This window comes from Tursiops truncatus, chromosome 3 (assembly GCF_011762595.2).
Source record: "Tursiops truncatus isolate mTurTru1 chromosome 3, mTurTru1.mat.Y, whole genome shotgun sequence".
NCBI classification, from domain to species: domain Eukaryota; kingdom Metazoa; phylum Chordata; class Mammalia; order Artiodactyla; family Delphinidae; genus Tursiops; species Tursiops truncatus.
In genome coordinates this window covers 51,321,015-51,339,016 of record NC_047036.1, presented here as the reverse complement: position 1 = coordinate 51,339,016, position 18,002 = coordinate 51,321,015, and the positions used below count along the sequence as shown (strand labels likewise).

Here is an 18,002-nt window from a genome sequence, read left to right as displayed (position 1 = left end):
AATTCTTGTTGAATTTTCCCTATGACTATTTTCACACTGGGCACTGATGCATGATCTTCCTTACCAGTAATTAGGTGTCATTTATAATATAGTTCCTGATTAGATTAATTTATTCAAACAGGCTTGGGCTTTTAAATTTACTTTTATTTTGCCTATTTTTATTTATATGCCTAAAATGGCACGTTCTCATGTATATACGGCAGCACCGAATATAAATAATTTTGGTCTGCCCCCTAGCTTTTCAACATAAAGAGCTGCTGAAGAGATTCATTTTATCAAGTGCCAAGTGCTGCATGGTGTTGACTCCCAAATTGATGAGCTCGCTTCCTGTCTTTTTTTAATTCTTGATTTCTGACAATCCTCTTACATTACTACTTAAAGATACAGGAATGACTTTCAGTAAGCAGACTTTTGTGGTATTATTTATGGTAGAAGTCAACTAGTGGACAAAGTGCCTTATTTACAGGCACTGTACAGTTTCAAGTGGAGCTGCCTAGGCAGCAGGTGAGATGCTGATCCAGAAGAGATACCTTCATCATTTATAATCACCCCATCGCATAATATTCACTTAGTCAAAGGTTCTACCGGAGTATCTGGTAATATGTGGTTTTACTACGTTCCTTCCTGTGTTTAATAAGGGAGTACAAGGTTGAAACCTGAAAGTTTTAGGCTTTATGCCTTTATGTCAGGAAAGAACTCTATCATCTGGGTCTTTGCTTAAGTGGCCAAGGTCCTTGTCACTTCACCCCTATATTAATATATCCTTTTCCATTTTTAAGAGGTGATGTTTCCCCTTGTGTATAATCAAATTAGGCTCCATTAACACTTGAAGACAATTAAAAGGCAATGAACTGCGTATGGATTTTGGTTTGTGAAGTTACCTGGTCTTCACGGGAAGTTCCTTTCTTTGCCTGCTGCTTCCTCAAAGCTTCATACTTTTGCTTTTCTCGTCTGTATTCTGCAACAGCACCATCTGGAGCAGCCTCTTCCTCTGAGGAATAATAGAATAGTCTTAGGATAAATAGTAAAAAGGCTCTATGGAAGCTCCACAATGATTATCTAGATTAGAAAGTGATTGATGTTAATTTATCAACCAATTTTATAAACATCTTTATTATATACTGTACTATTGTAGTTGTTCTCAACTGTATTTATTTGACTATAAAATCACCTATCTCACTTTTTTTCTTCAGTTAATTTTTTTTTATTTTTTATTTTATATTGGAGTATAGTTAATTAACAATGTTGTGTTAGTTTTAGGTGTACAGCAAAGTGACTCAGTTATACATATACATGTATCTATTCTTTTTCAAATTCTTTTCCCATTTAGGTTGTTATATAATATTGACCAGAGTTCTGCTATACAGTAGGTCCTTGTTGCTTATCCCTTTTAAATATAGCAGTGTGTACATGTCAACCCCAAACTCCCTAACTATCCCTCCTCCTAATCCTTCCCCCTGTCTATCTCACTTTTAAAATAAGTAAGGTATTCCTAAAATTCAGCAATACCATTTTACATTATTCTCTTGCCTTATAAGATATAATCTTTCAATATTGGTTGATTTTCCAATTACCTGCCACTTTTGCTCCCCAGTTAAAATAATAACAACAACAAACAATTTCAATTTAATGGCATCATAAAATATAAATATATCCAACAAAAAATCAGGACAGTTACCTAGAGCAGATAGAAATAATTTTTACTAAATTAGAAATTAGAAAAAAAAAATGTATGGATTTGATCCTGCAGTAATTCCATACAAACAAAGATTAGCTAACATCTGGTTCACGGAATACAGGTTTGCCTCAAAAAAAAAAAAAAGTACTAACATTTTACATTATGTTACATTTATATATATTAATGAAAATTTGTGACTTAAGGAAAAAAAACACAAAAACCTATCTCTTCTCATCTTTGGCTGGCAAACCAAGATGAGCCCGTTGACATCAAGAATACCAGTAATCTTTCTATTCAAGCCTTGGTTTGTGGCTTGCCTCTTTGTTACCTAGTTTGAGGAAAATAATTAATGAGTAATATATTAATAATCAGCCATTTTGTTCAAGAGATTGTCTAGTTAAAAAAAATGTGTGAACTAAGAAACAAGTAGTCTTTTTATGTTTACCTAATATGATTTTGATGTTGGTCAAAGGGTACAAAGATTCAATTATGTGGGATAGAAAAGTTCTGGAGATCTAATGTACAGCATGGTAACTACAGTTAATAATACTGTATTGTATAATTAAAATTTGCTAAGAAAGTTGATCACCACACAGACACACACACACACACACACACACACACACACACAAACTGTAACTTTGTAAGGTGATGGAGATGTTAATTAGCTAGACTGTGGTAATCATTTCACAATGGTTTCTCTAGTTCTTAGTCTTCTGAGATTTTTAATTGTCTGGCTTTAGGATGTTTTTCCTCTCCTCCTATTTTTATTTCTAGCCAAAATGAATAGGCAAACAGCTTGAGAATAGCTGTGAAATCAGCTGACCTTTCATTATATACATCTGTGATACCAAGATTAAGCCTGCTAAGGTTCCATCTGGACTGCATGGAAACTATAACCCAAACACTTCTACATGGTACACAGAGTCAAATGCAATGGTATCTGCTGCACAAACTCAACTGTGTGAAAAATATGGTCAACTCTTCTATTTCCTAACTGAGTATATCACATCAGTATAAACTACTTCTGTTTATAGTGTGATCAAATGTTCACAGCACATTTATTTTTCATGTTTTTATTTCTTAACACTATACTCTGAGTAATTTCCTTAGCTCTGTATTTCAGTTAACTAATTCTCTGTTTAGCTGTATCTAATCAGTTTTTAAGATATAAACTGAGTCATTGATTTTAATAATCATAGCTTAAAATTCTAGACACTTGTTATGTTTTATCTTTCAGATTATTCTTGGAGATCCTTCTATTATGTCTTCTGACTCTCTCCCCAGAGTGGTTATTTCCCCATGTGTTTTCTAATTTTTGACTGTGTGTGTACCTACAGCTAGAGCTACATCTTCTTCATGCTCCATAGGAATCCTTGGCACCCAGGATTATGTAAGGAGTCCTACAGAGAGCTTTTGCATTTGTTTCTACCAGGAAATTAAGGGGCTCCATTAGTGCACAGCCATTTTTTCCCCAAGTTAATTTCCTGGCTTAGGATTCCTGTACCATATAGGCAGTGTACATTCAGACTTTATAGCTGTGCCTTGTAGAGTTTTAGAGTTTTGATATTTTTTATGATAGACTTTTTTTTTTCCTCCCACATATAGCTCTGAAAAATGACATGCTTCTTTGTGGCCTTCCTGACCAGGTGGACAGTTTTTTTAGTTCCTTCCTCTTTTTTTTTTTTGGTGGTACGCGGGCCTCTCACTGTTGTGGCCTCTCCCGTTGCAGAGCACGGGCTCCGGATGCGCAGGCTCAGCGGCCATGGCTCACGGGCCCAGCCGCTCCGCAGCATGTGGGATCTTCCCAGACCGGGGCACGAACCCATGTCCCCTGCGTCGGCAGGTGGACTCTGAACCACTGCGCCACCAGGGAAGCCCCAGTTCCTTCCTCTTTTGATCAAAGACTATATCTCTGTCCAAGTGTGAGATTAAAACCTCAGCTTCTAGCTATCAGAGCCTACGTCTGGTTCCAATATCCCCCTGGGCAACTGTAGTGTCAACTTGCCCACTTAATGCTCTGGTTATGCCTCACCTTTGTTTCTGGTACGTAGGAATTTTCTTTTCTTTCTTACCTTCTCTCTCCCCGCCCCCTTTCACTTTCCCTCACCCTGCCAGCCCCCTCTCTGTCTCTTTCAAGCTTAGCTAAGTATTTAAATTGGGCTGGATCATATTTTATCCAGAATTTCTATATATTTGTAGAAGGAGAAAGTTCTGTCTTAACTCAGTCCATGTTGCCAGAACAGGAAGTAGCACATTCATTTCTCATGTACTTGAATGCCCCTGGATAAACAAAAATTGAATAAGTGACTGGATGATTTTAGTCACATAAAACTAGCTAATAAAATATAAAAGGAGTTTGAAAAAAATCAGTTTAAGTACAGAGTGCTCTACTTCTGCTTTTCTTAAAAATCTCAATATATGCTGGATGATAATTCATAAATAATGATACAGTATGACAACTATTTGTTATTAACTGAAATTTCTATAAAATATATGCTAAATAAATAGGAATGAAGAATGGGAGAAAAAAGAACATTTAGTAAAAACCTACTATATGTTAGGTACCATGCTAAGATTCTTTAACTATCCATGAAGAAAGTATCTATAAACCTATCTGACAAATTAGGAAACAGGATAAGACCACAATTAGAATATACTAAAGCTGGAACTTGAACCCAGGTCTCTATGATACTAAAATCCCATACTGTGCCCTACTGTCTTCAATTAAAACTTCAGTTCCGAAAATAAAATTTAGTAAGTGTTGCCCACATGCCTGACACTCCAGGAAGTGCTATGAATGATATCTAAAGCATACATGATGCAGGCTTTTCATTCTAGAAGGTAATCTAAAGAGTAAAATAAACATAATATATGTAAAAATAGTTAAGAGATCAAGCCATTGATTGTAAGTATTATGTTGCTGATTCTTGGGTAGAATATTAGCCACCTAGAGAGGAGTTAAAGCTTACCTATGTTATAGTGTTAGAATAAAAAAAATTTAATATCTTAGTGACCTCTGAGATAATATTAGGAAATATATATAAAAGGGTTTGGTGACAAGAATGTCCAACAACACTGTAACCATCAATTTACTACTAGAGCATCAGTTTACTAGAGCACTAGAACTTAGCTAGTGTCGCATGTGGATTAGCAGCAGAACTTGGGCTAAAACTTATGTTCTGACTCCTAGTTTTGGTGACAATCTGTAGTAAGACTAAAGGTTCAATACTGCACTTTTCCCCCTGCGTGTTATAAAGAATGTCTCTAACTCTTCCCTAAGAACTAGTCAGAAACATAATCTTTGCTCCACTTGAATCTCTTCATTACAAAACCTTTTTGTTCTGAGCAGAAAGAAGTGATGACTACTCAATTATTGGTCACTTAGCTAATGAACCAATGGTATCCATCTATTACAAATCTCATTTTATAGGTAAAAGGGCTTATACCCTCTACTGTCTCAGTACCAGAGCTCAAGGAGCTAAAAGCTTCAAGTAGCTGCACATTCATTCATTTAAAAAAAAAGTTTAGTAAGTGATTATTATGTGTCAGAAACTGTTAATAAAGCTACTTATAAATGATTTTAAATAGATCTAGATCTACTATTTCAAGGAAATTTTTGAAAAATTCCCATAATAAAAACTTTTATATAAATAAAAGTAAATGTTGTTTACTAGTGATAATAGTAAACAACATTTGAAAACAAAAGGGACAGACTTTAGTGGATATAGAAAAATACCAAAGCTACTGACATCTCATCATACTTTGTATCTCATGATACTTTCTGGAAGCTACAAAGTATGTTTTAATCAAATTTTATACATACCAGATCTTAAATTAATTCTAGGAAAAGTACCAGACTTGAAAATAGCTAATATGATAGCTAACATTTCAAGTACTCACTATGTGCCAGATACTAGTACCTTGAATTACTTGCTTAATCCTCATAACCAACAACCCTATGAGGAAGTCATATTATTGACCCCATTTTGCTGATAAGGTAACTAGGGCAGTAAGAGGTTAGATAACTTATCTCAGGGATTATAAACTCGAGAATAAGAAACCATGCAGTCTAGCTCTAAAGTACAGACTATTAACCAGCTTGCTTATTTCTTCTTCATGTCTGAAACACAAGAAAACTTAGAAGAAAATATTCCAATCTGACATAAAAAGGCATCAGGTCACCATACTGGATGTGTCCTGATGAAATAAGGTCCTACCAACAAAAAAAGGTCCTGAATTCCTCCCAGACCATAATAAATGGGAACTGCAGTCTGCCAAACAGTGGGTTAATGAAAATAATTTCCTAGAAAGAGTTCTTTATGACTTTTCTTGATTCTCCATAATTAATCATATATTGTCCTCATTTGAATTTTTAAACACTTTGTAGCTGCTAACTTCGTTATATCAGAGCTGCCTCTTTGTACTGCCCGCCTCGGCTATAAACTCAAATGGCAGGGACAGTGCCCTGTTTGTGGACTAGTATATCCCTAGCATGTAGTATGTACTCAATAAATAGTAGCTGAATGGACAAATGAACAGAGTGATCATTTTTAGATCTTAAATTACAACAGTGTGCATGGCTGCCTTATAGCTCTTGCTGGATAGAATGGCTCCTTGAGGGCCTTGTAGGGGGTTAGGTCCCCTAGTGTACAAATACTTTTTCTGTAGATAGCTGCCTAATTAAGTTGAGTTGTAAGGAATTAGATGATTTCTGACACTTATTAAATAGAGGTGAGAGGAGTAAAAGTCAACTTGAAGGCAATTATCCCTGATTAAGCCCTTGAGCACTAAGCTTTCTGAGTAGAATCCCTGTAAGAGCTGCGGCCATTCATTGCAGCCATTGAATAAATGTAACCATTCATTGAGGCTTCATCTCCTTGAGGAGCTACTGGGGCTAAACTACATATCCTCCACCCCAGTCAAAATGCCTGTTTTTTGGTTTGTTTTAGTAAGAAAATCCATTATAGAAATGATAACAGTGGGAATATTCTGTGACATTAAAATGAGAGCCTACATATATATATTCATAGTTATAATCCATAATATTTATTGAGTGAACCTGTACTAATTTTGTTTTGAAGATAATTGAAAGTGTTTAGATGATATCTTTAAAAGGTGAATAAGAAGAAAACTGGTTTCTCTATCCAATGAAACTGCTCAAATAAAAACTAATTCACAATAAAGAAACTATATAATGGAGGTATCTATATGCACATTTATGAAGAGTAGGCAGAAGTTTAGGCAAAGACTGGGCTAAAAGTTTAATTTTTTCTGTACTATGAACTAAAGTAAGAAATCTGCAATTTATTAATTTCATTTAACCTATTTTTATTTTCAGCATATTTTTAATTCTACAAATCAAACAATGCTGGCTCCATCTGGTGGTCAAAATAAGCCTCTGTAGCTTCATGAAAATTAGTCAAAACTGGTTAAATAATTTAGGGACTACATGAAATAATATGCTTGAACATTGAACACTGAAGTATGCTTCAGCACCAAACGTTAAGTGGAATTGTCTACATTTACACAAATTTTTAATTTTTCTTTCTCTGTTGTTCATCCTAGCCTCATTTCTTCATGTTATTTTGGAGTTTAAAATAATTCTCAAAAGAAAGTAATATAGAATATTTTCCTCTGTGTTTTTCTATTAGCTGATTTAAGAAATGTGAAGGTAACAAGTTATAAAACAGGTAAATTTATCCACATTTTCAGACTGTATTCCATTTTGGAATATAAACTATAAAAATACTGATTTTCAGTTGTATTTTCCATTAGGCACTTCCAGGAGGGCTGGCTAGTGAATATATGATAGTTCATACCTAGTTTTAAATTTAGTACAAAAGGAATATGTCCAGAATCACAAGACAAAAATATTAATACTAAGAAGTTCTTAGAGGGTAATAACTTGCTCATTTTACAGATGAGAAAACTGAGGCTTAGCGAGGTTAAATGATTATGCCAAGCTGGGAATATCAGAAACCAGATTTTTTGATAACCCAATGTTGTTTCCTCTCTATATACACTGCTATGTATACTTTCTCTTTGTAGTACATAATCACTGCAGATATATGTCATTACAATCTAACAATCACTTTGAAATTCTATACAGTTGTCCCTCAGTATCTGTGGGGAATTGGTTCCAGGACCCCCAATGCCCATACTGAAATCCAAGGATGCTCAAGTTCCTTATATTTGCATATAACCTATGTACATCCCCCCTGTACATCCTCTCATCTCCTTTAAATCATCTCTAGATTACTCATAATACCTAATACAATGTAAATGCTACGTAAATAGTTGCTGGTGTGCAGCAAATTCAAGTTTTGCTTTCTGGAACGTTCTGGAATTTTCTTCCCAGAATATTGTCTACCCAAGGTTGGCTGAATCTGTGGATGGGGAACCCATGGATATGGAGGGCTGACCGTACATTTACAGTACACTGTGACCATTTATAAAATGGCATGAATATCCAATATAGGTGTAGTTCTCTAATTAGAAGTTTTCTTAATTTTTACTTTTGTTACTTTCCCTTAAGATATTAGTAATTAAAAAAAAAACTTGTTTTGAAAGCTCCACTCCTTTCCAAATACAAAATTTTGCCTTTTTTTAGAGTATTATACATTGCTTTGTTGAGTTTATAATTCAAATAGCAGTCATGTTGGTAATAACTTATAGTCATAACATCACATAAATTAATTACCACAAAGTATATATTACATTAAAAATCAACTCAAATAAAGTTAAGTGAACTTATCTAATGAATTAAGAGATAAGAGAACTTAGATTGGTAAAAACAGGTTCTGAACACTAAACATTAAATTGATTTAAATTAGGCTTAATTGTCTTATCTTTTACTAATGAAGTTTTTAATTGTACAGACTCTCTGATAAGCTTTTTATCAGATGTTTCTCCATTCTTATTAATAATGAGCACAAGAAACAATTACAATATATAAATAGGTACTGAGGGACATGAATGGCTTCTCTTCTGGGGGCTCCAGCTTCCCACCTGTTGGCTGTAGTCTGTGCTCCTGTTCACTTTTACCTCATTCCCCCTCACGTGGACTTCAAGACCAGCACAAGGTTGATTGATGTTGCCCCCAGGCCCCTCAACAGAGCACGCTTTGTACTTCTCCATATGGTGTGACCCACAATTCTTGTAGTTTGATGGCCATTTTGACAACATCCCTAGGTTGCCCTGTCATTCTGGGTGTGGAGCCTACAAATTATATACTCTATGTTTTAGCAATAAGAAGAAAGCCCCGAATTCTTCAAGATATAAAGATTTCATGAAGCCAATCAAGGAGAACACTAAAGAAAGAATTGCTATCTAAAAATCACCTAAGGCTATGGTTAACCTAGCAAATTCAACACTGCAGAATATCATGCTTGCTAACAGTACTTAAAGGAGGGTTCTATTATTTTGTAATAAACTCATGAGATACTTTTCTTCAAATAATTATGAGGGTTTCCAAACTGGTTCAAAATAGTCCTCATGTGTGGTATGTCAGAGTATTCTTCCTGTTCTCTATGTGACTGAGGAAACTGAAGCAATAAAGTGGCTTCTAAAATACAAGTACGACCACTACTACCAGCACCATCACCAGTTTTTAAGACCTAGCATGTCTGAGATACAATACTAGGAACTCTCTGCCTACTTTCTCACTTAACTTAATGCTGTAACAACAGAAGGAGTATTATTGTCTCCATTTTATGCATGAGGAAACAGAGGTTCAGAGATGTTAAGTATCTTGTCCAAGGTTATATGGCTAATAAATGATAGAGCAAGGAATTGAAATCAGGGCCGTCAGACTTCAAAGCCCATGCCTTTTCTACCCTATTATACTGCAGACAGTTATGGAGGGGGGCACTGTTATGTATGAGAGTGAGGGACACAAAGGCAGTTCTGATGTGGAGGAGCTTATAGGCTGGAAAGTGGATAAGACATACTCTTTAACTGTGTGGTGGTGCAAATGACTTATGAGAGGTCCTGATAAAGTACTTATAAAATTTATGCAGAGGAGAAGAGGGAAAGTTGGGTGGAGGAAGTGGCAGTATAACTGGGCCTTAAGGGAGAAATAAGATTTAGCCACAGCAGGTAGAAGAGACAACATAACCAAAGCATGAAAGCAACATAGTGCAGGATACACACAAGGAAGAGGAAAAATGTTTTGTGAAAATGAAGAATGGGTAAATAAAATGGGGAATAGGGAAAATAAGATAAAAATCTGATCATGTAAGGAATCTGAACTTCATTAGGGGAAGCAAGGAGTGAAATGGAGCAGGGCCCTATGGTCTGCATGACCATGCCCGCAGCCTGCCTTTTGTCTGTGGAAGAACTTTAGCCAAAGAATAAGTTTAATCAGAGAAGTGAGAAAATGCAGAAGCAAAGAAAAGCAGTCAAACAGGACAAAACAATAATGGTTTAGTCAGTAAGCAAAGTCAAGGGCCTTTAGTTCCTTCTCAAGGGCTACAGATAATATTGAGCCGTATCCTGTGAACTTGTGAGCTGTCTTACAGATACTAAAAGCCCCGTCAGGTGGAAGAAGTTAACTACATGATGACCAGGCTGTAGCCATGACAGAAGCTGTCACAATTCCGAGAATTTGCCTCGAAGAACTGGAAACAAACCGACCCTGGAACTGAAGACTAACTGTACCTCAAACAATCAAGATGAGGCTGATCAGACCACCCATGACCAATTTCAAGATGCCTGTCAGAGCTGACTGTAGCCACCTCCCTCAGCCTATAAGAGCTCTTCCCCACTGGTTGTAGGGCAGGGAGTCGGCCTCTGACGGGTGTTCCCTGCACCCTCCACCCCTGGTTGCCAGCATCCGAAATAAAGCAAACTTTCCTTTCCACCAACCTTGCTTTTTTATTGGCTTTTGAGCGGTGAACAACCGGACCCTACTTTTGGTTACAGGAGGAGCCACAATCTATATACCTTGTGGGTCACAAGTGTTTGTGAGCCTTTTAGAAAATGAAATGAAGTGTGCTGAACTACCCTAGATTGTTGTGTTGCTTGAACTCATTTCTAAGAATTTTTTTAAAGGGTGTTTTCTTATTAAGGTACTAGCTTAAGTTAGCTAATAAAATTACAGTGCCAAGTTTCCTGACATCCATACTTCTCTTAATCAATGAAAACAATGCTTTTCCCAAGTTCAGTGACCAATGGAGCAAAGGCAAGTGAGTAAGAGAGAGAGAGAGAGACAAAGAAAGAAACCGACTCCCCAAATCTTGTTGGAATTTCTCCCTAATTATTTTAGAAAGAAACTTTGAAAAATATCCTGGTAAAATAAATTTCCCACATCTATCATAATATTCTAATTTAAATATGAAAATATGAGGCATTATTTGAAAGGACCATACTCAGTGTTTCTGGCTCTGTTCAGTATCTCAGATTTTTTTTTTTTTTACCTGCCTAGACTGTTCTATAATCTGGTTCAGATTTTACCCCTTCTTCCCCAACCCCCATCTTTAATGATATCTCTAACAAGCTACATCTTGAGATGAAGTGAGGGTAGAAAAAAAGGTAATCAAACTATGCTTCATCTGAAGTTGACTGTGTCCAAATATGCCTTCTGGAACCTGGGGTTAGAGGGTGAGTTGGATGGGGGTCACCTTGCTCAATCTTAGTGGTAATGCTGTGAATTGTAGGCCAGTCCTCAGTCTGCTGATTCTGGCTTCATGCTAACAGGTCATATTGCTTGTGGCTTCTTTTATTTTATTTTTAAAGGAAACAATGCTTTGCAGTTTTATACAGTAGCGGAAAGAGTATTGGACCGAAGATCTGACTCCTCAAATCTACTGTTTAAGTTAGGGTGAGTACAAAATATCTTTAATACTTTGGTTTCTTTCTTTGAAAAATGGACACAATAATACTTGTTTAATCTACTTCTCAGGACTGTTACAGAACTAAATGTAATGAGGCATGTGACAGGATTTTTAAACTATTCATGTTATATAAGTAGGAGGTATTATTTGGCAGAGAATACAGGGCACCATATTTTATGTCTATAAGCTACTTATAGCTATGGTTCCCTGCAAATGATTAAATCTCATTTGAAGAAGCAAAGAGTAGACACAATATTTTTCATTTTATTAACATACTTGTTTGAATAAAACATAGTTCTGTATATTAAATCTTTTCAAAGAACCAATAAAACTTATAATTGGAAGAAATGTGGAAAATCCTTTTGTGACATGCATTATCAGAACAATTTGTATTTTTCCATATTTGAATGTTCAAGGTAGCATTCTTATTATGAGGCTTACTTACAATTCTGAATTTGCTTAAGAATAAGCAGTATCTGCTGGCATGCTGGTAGGATGGAAAATGCTTTGCTACTCCTATCTTCTACCTGTAGCTAACACTTATACAAATAGTGCTTTCCATGTGCCAGTCATTCTAAATGCTTTATCAATAATACATCACTTAAATACAATAAGGAAGTAGCTGCCACTAGAAAGACCAGGGCCTTACACTTGGAAACCTATCCTTTTGGAAAAAACTGAAAACTAAAAAAAGTTATGTGATGAGTGAATGTCAGTGAGCTGTCACTGAAAAGGGTGCCAAAGTTGGATCCAAGCTGTGAGTTTCTTGAGGGCAGGGACTTTTCTGCTTTATTTGCCATTTTGTGTCTAGAGCCTAAAATAGTGCCTATATGTTTTCCAGCATTTGATAAAATATTATTATAATGAATACATTTTTTAAAAAAGGAAAGTGATATTTCAGAGGAAAGTGGATTCTTAAAGAAAGAAATTGAGAGTGGGAAATGGTAGTGTGTCAAAGCAGAGTAGGCTGAAAAACTGGTCTTCTTTGTCTCAAACCATGAAGAGCTGTAATCATTAGGTGCTATCTTAGGCTTAATGTCCCTGAACATTTCTTATATGGTACCCACAGCCAAAAAATGATCAGGAAACAATCAAAATATTATACTCATCAAGGTGGTTTATCAACTAAAGTTGAAGTATCTAAACTCTATGGTACAAAAACACATTTGCTGGATTAAAAAAAATGATTTAAAACGTGCCTAAGTTTTCAAATGGCATTAATTAATCTTTTAATGAAGAAGGATTATTTCAGTTTGTTTGTCTGATTAATTTCATAAACTGAAATCGTTACCAAAGCAATCTTACACTTTTTTCTTGGTGAAGTGGAAAATTTCTCACCCTCTTATTTTGGATTAGAACAGAATTACAGACACATTCTCACTGATTAATTTTAAAAAATCTTTGGCTTAGTCATAAAAGAAAGCCAGCACATTAAATGGACTGGGTTCAATATTTTTAGTTAGCAACTCTACATTCTGTTTCCAGCTTTGTCACTCACTGGAGTAAAGGCTTGAGTCGACCTCACAAATGCTTGGTCTCTATTTTCTTAGATGGTAAACTCAGTATTAATTACCACTGCCTTAAGAGTATATAATGTCGGACTTCTCTGGTGGCGCAGTGGTTAAGAATCTGCCTGCCAGTGCAGCGGACACGGGTTCGAGCCTTGGTCCGGGAGGATCCCACATGTGGCAGAGCAACTAAGCCCGTGCGTCACACCTACTGAGCCTGCGCTCTAGAGCCTGCGAGCCACAACTACTTAAGCCCGCGCACCTAGAGCCCGTGCTCTGCAACAACAGAAGCTACCGCAGTGAGAAGCCCACGTGCCACAACAAAGAGTAGCCCCTGCTCACCACAACTAGAGAGAGAAAACCTGTGCGCAGCAACGAAGACCCAACAAGGCCAAAAATGAAATAAATAAATAAAAAGTATTTTTTAAAAAAGAGTATATAATGTAGTAAATTAATCACTGTGATATGCCGTTAAAATACCCAGAATAATGAGTGTGAATAATAGAAAAATAAGCAAGCCAATCTTGAGAAATATTTCTGAGAAACTAAGTTGATTGGATTCTATCCCAATAGTCTGCCCAGAATCTTCACAAGATACCACAGACTAGCAAAGTCTTTGGCTGTAGCAGAATAAATATTACAACCATTTTCTCTTCAACCACAGCCAAACTGGTAAGAACAAACAATTATTCTTCTATATTTGCTTCATATGCAACTCAGCACAATATGAAATAAAGTGTAAGGGACTTCTCCATGGGTTTTATAGAAGGGAAAGTACAAAGGACTTATTTTTGATGTTGTTTTCCTATAGCAGACTCAGCCCATCTCCTTAAGTCACAGAAAATACTGCAACTAAGATGTTCAGAAATAAACCAGAAAAGAGTGGTAAATAGGAAATTAATGCTTTTAATTCTTGGTTGGGATTATTTGAAAAAAGCCCAAACTATAAGGTTGTTTCTAGAAAGTATCATAATATAGTATCTAATATACACTGCCAAATAGTACACTTGACCCTTGAGCAATGTGGGCAGTTAGCAGTCCCAACACCCCAACTGTTCAAAATCCGAGTATAACTTTATAGTCGGTCCTCTGTATCCGTGGTTCTACCTGCACAGATTCAACCAATCATAGATCGTGTAGAACTGTAGGATGCAGTTATTGAAAATAATCCATGTATAAGTGGACCTGTGCAGTTCAAACTCTTGTTGTTCAAGGGTCAACTGTAATAATAAAAGTATAGACTTACATATTAGAATAAAACTTTTATTTAATATTCTTTCTTAGGTGTTCATATATATATATATATATATATACACACACACATACACATATATACATATTTATACATATGTAAGAAAGAGAATATAGATATTCTTTCACTAAACCTTAAATTATTACAGTGAGGGAGACGGTAAAAAATGACTGCATGAAAATTCCTTTCTATTCTATGTCCCAGACATACAACTTGCAAGACATGAAAAGGTGCCATACTTTCTCTCATTTCCATGCCTTTGCATGCACTGCATCTTCTGTCTAGAACACCTTTATTCAGCTGACTCGCTCACCTGAACCAGTAGCCTCAAAAATCTGTAAAAGTGAGAGGTTTCTAGAATACAAATGACCCACTGAAAGGTGAGAAAAAAAAAAAGTAAGAATCCTATTTATATTTTGTTATCTTTTAAACTATTATTTTTTGTGTATGTTATATATAGTACCTAATATATTCATTCAGTAGTACCTACATATGAGTCATGAACACATTTTTAAAATATATATTGGAAGTGTTCACAATTTATTTTACAACCAAAATGTCCATCAGTTAACAAGGAGATAAACAAAATGGGTATTACCATAAAATGGAATATTATTTAACCATAAAGAGGAATGAGATGCTTGATACATCCTACAACACAGATGAACCTTGAAAACATGGTGGTAAGTGAAAGAAGCCAGTCACAAAAAGGCACATATTATATGATTCCATTCATATGAAATATCTTCAACAGAGAAGCCTATAGAGACAGAAAGTAGATTAGTGGTTGCCTAGGGCTGAGGGAGGGGAGGCTGAGGCTGTAGCAGGAGATAGTAAAGGGTACATCTTCATTTTGAGATGATGAAAATGTCCTAAAATTGTGGTGATGTTTGGAGAGATTTATGAATATACTAAAAACCACTGAACTGCACACGTTAAATGGGTGAATTGTATGGTATATGAACTATATCTCAATAAAACTTAAAATAAACAAACAAAAATCTTTATTCTACAGGTGTAATAAAACATTTTTTTGGAGACTAACGGTCTCAATAACTGATGATCTTGCTCTTGGCTTAGTGTATCTAGAAAGCTATGTTGCCTTCTAGATTTAATTGCCTTTCCTTTGGTCCCTCAGACCATGAGAATATATACCATGCTGCACTGGTAACTGGTAATTTGTATCTTTCACCTGCTAAACTACAAACCTTATATCCTCACTCCACATCACAGATTAAAATAATTTTCAGGTGGGTTAAGGAATTAAGAGTAAAAACAAAATAATAGAATAACTATAGGAAGATATGGATGAATATTTAAACCATCTTGACCAGATACCTGGGGAGTTTCAAAAAATACTGACCCTGAGTCTCACTTCCTGAGCTTTGGAATTTCCAGGTGATTCTAATGTGCAGAAAAGTTTAAGAACCATTGATCTAGTGATGAAGGAGAGATCAGGAAAGGCATCTTAGAGAAATGATCTTAAGTAACAACTTGAGTATGGAGGCAAAATCCATTACATATAAAAAGCATTCCAGGAAGAGGGAGCTGTGATACAGAGGCTGGGGTGGGAAATAGGTTGGTATGCAGAAAAATTTGGCCTGTATGAAGCACAGGATCCATAGTGAGAGATGAGACTAGTGTGGCAGGCAAAGTTTAGTCCGCGTAGGGCCTTGTATGGCAATGCAAAGGATTTTATCCTGTAGGAAATGAGACACCGTTAAATAATTTTATGAAGGGGATTGACACACGATCAAGTTTGTATTTAAGAAAAGCCACACACAGAATGTATTGGCAGGATCTGAGACTAGCAACAGAGATCTGTTGGCAGTGTGTTAGCAGGTTGTTAAAATAGCCTAAAAGAAAAAATTGTGGCTAAAATGGTCACGGTAGGACAAAAGGTGTGGACTAGAAACCTTAGTAAAAGAGGTGGAATTTGCAAGAGAAATGTACAAAGAACAGATTTATTTTGAGGATATGGCAATATTTTGAGATAAATCTAATTCTTTTCATTCAGAAAAATATGCAAACACTAATCCCTCATTGATACATGATAAATGATGTTTTCCTCTAAAAATACCTCCAGGTATCTAGACAATAAAACAGTTTCCAAAATAATTATCCCCGAGGTCATGGATTTCACATTCATTTTAAGAAATCTTAAATTTTTTATTTGTTAAGTAAAATAATAAATTTCCATGAGGTTATAATTTCTACATTTCCCAAATTTCTTAAAAGAAAAATCAAATCTCAAAAAGAAACAAAAAATACCCACTAAGTAAAATTAAAGCTGTTTTGTAAGGTACCATAAGCTCTAAAGTGAGATTTCAAAAGTCTTCCCAACATTAGGTCCATGACCAAATTAAAGTTAGGGGTTTTCAAAGTGACACTGTTTTCTAATCTTATTTCATCAAAATTATGTACCATTCATGATTTCTCCCTTATACAGGTTACTTCTTCGATGTTTCTTCAAGGTTCTATAAATTATCAAACTACTTAACTCATGTTACAGAGGTAAACAGGTTATAAGAATATGCCCTCTCGTCCAGTCAGACCCATTTCTTTATTTCACCTCCCTCAATCAGGGAACTTTTTTGATTACAGTACTTCTCACTGTTCTGAATGTCTCTAAATCTTATAGTTCATCTGTACAAGAAAGTTAGCACTTGAAAAGTCTATTAATTATGAATACTATTTAATTATGACTACTAATTATTAATACTGTATGATTATTAATTATAAAGTATCTGTATCTCATGAGTAGTCATATTCTACCCAGCAGAGGCTAGCTATTTTAGAACCAGGGAAAAGCATTCTGTGGGTTTTTTTTCCTGGCTTAGCACAGTGCTATTAGACATATATTCTAACCCAGTGATTTTGAACTTTTTGGACCATGACTTAGCACAGAAAGTAAGTTTTTCATCTGAACTCTACACACATATATAGGTTTGGTATACACAGCTAATATATAAAACTATATATGTAAGGTTAAACCATATGAAATTAATGGCATTCTATTGTTTTGTTTACCTACAAAAAAGGCAATTTCACATTGTTACTAAACATAAGGAAAAAATTTCAAAATTTCATAAAACAATATTTACCCTTACTACCTGTGATGCACTCTGATGTTTTCTGGTCTGTGCCGTTCTGTTAAATTAAAAATGTTGATTAAGATACACTATTGATTTCATGATCCACCAGTGAACTCCTGGCTACAGTTTGAAATCCCCTGCTCTAACCTCTAACCTACTGTCTAGGCCTGCCTCTAGCTTAAGACTTAAGCTAACAGGATAAAAAGATTTTGAGAGACTCGCGAGTGGCCCAGGGCAGCAGGGTAAAGATGAAACAAGTCATAAAGGTGGTGCAACTGCCTGGAAACTCTGTGCATCCCTGAGCACTTAGCAGAATGGCAGGGACCATACTAAATGGGGAGAATTCAGAGTTTGGAGATTTTTAACTAAATCCTTTCCGACTTGACACGACTAAACTGATCATATAACTAGAATGTGATTCAGTATGGTTGACTGGTAATGTTCAGAATGAGGGTTATCCCTTGGGACACAGTGATATGTTTTATAAGGCTCTCTCCAAAGTCCTTTCCTGAATCTAAAAACAACTTTACATGTAATGCCAGATTTCTTTCCACAAAGAGAGGAAACCCATAGGGAATAGCTCTGTCTGACACTTCTTTTCTTGCTTTCTGGAAGATCATCATTTTGTTGGAT

At 35.6% G+C, this 18,002-nt stretch overlaps 1 protein-coding gene across 11 annotated transcripts in view; it reads right to left on the bottom strand.

The window, feature by feature from the left end:
• The window catches only part of CWC27 (CWC27 spliceosome associated cyclophilin), a 246,698-nt gene that overhangs the window by 72,252 nt on the left and 156,444 nt on the right, over window positions 1-18,002 (bottom strand). For all 11 annotated transcript variants that reach the window (XR_012330708.1, XR_012330707.1, XR_012330709.1 and 8 more), the window contains one exon: window positions 882-991. Coding sequence is in view for 3 of the 11 variants with exons in the window: in XM_073802154.1 (XP_073658255.1) it covers window positions 882-991 (110 nt within the window). In the remaining 8 variants the exon portion in view is untranslated. Of the gene's footprint in view, window positions 1-881; window positions 992-18,002 lie in introns of those variants that run through there.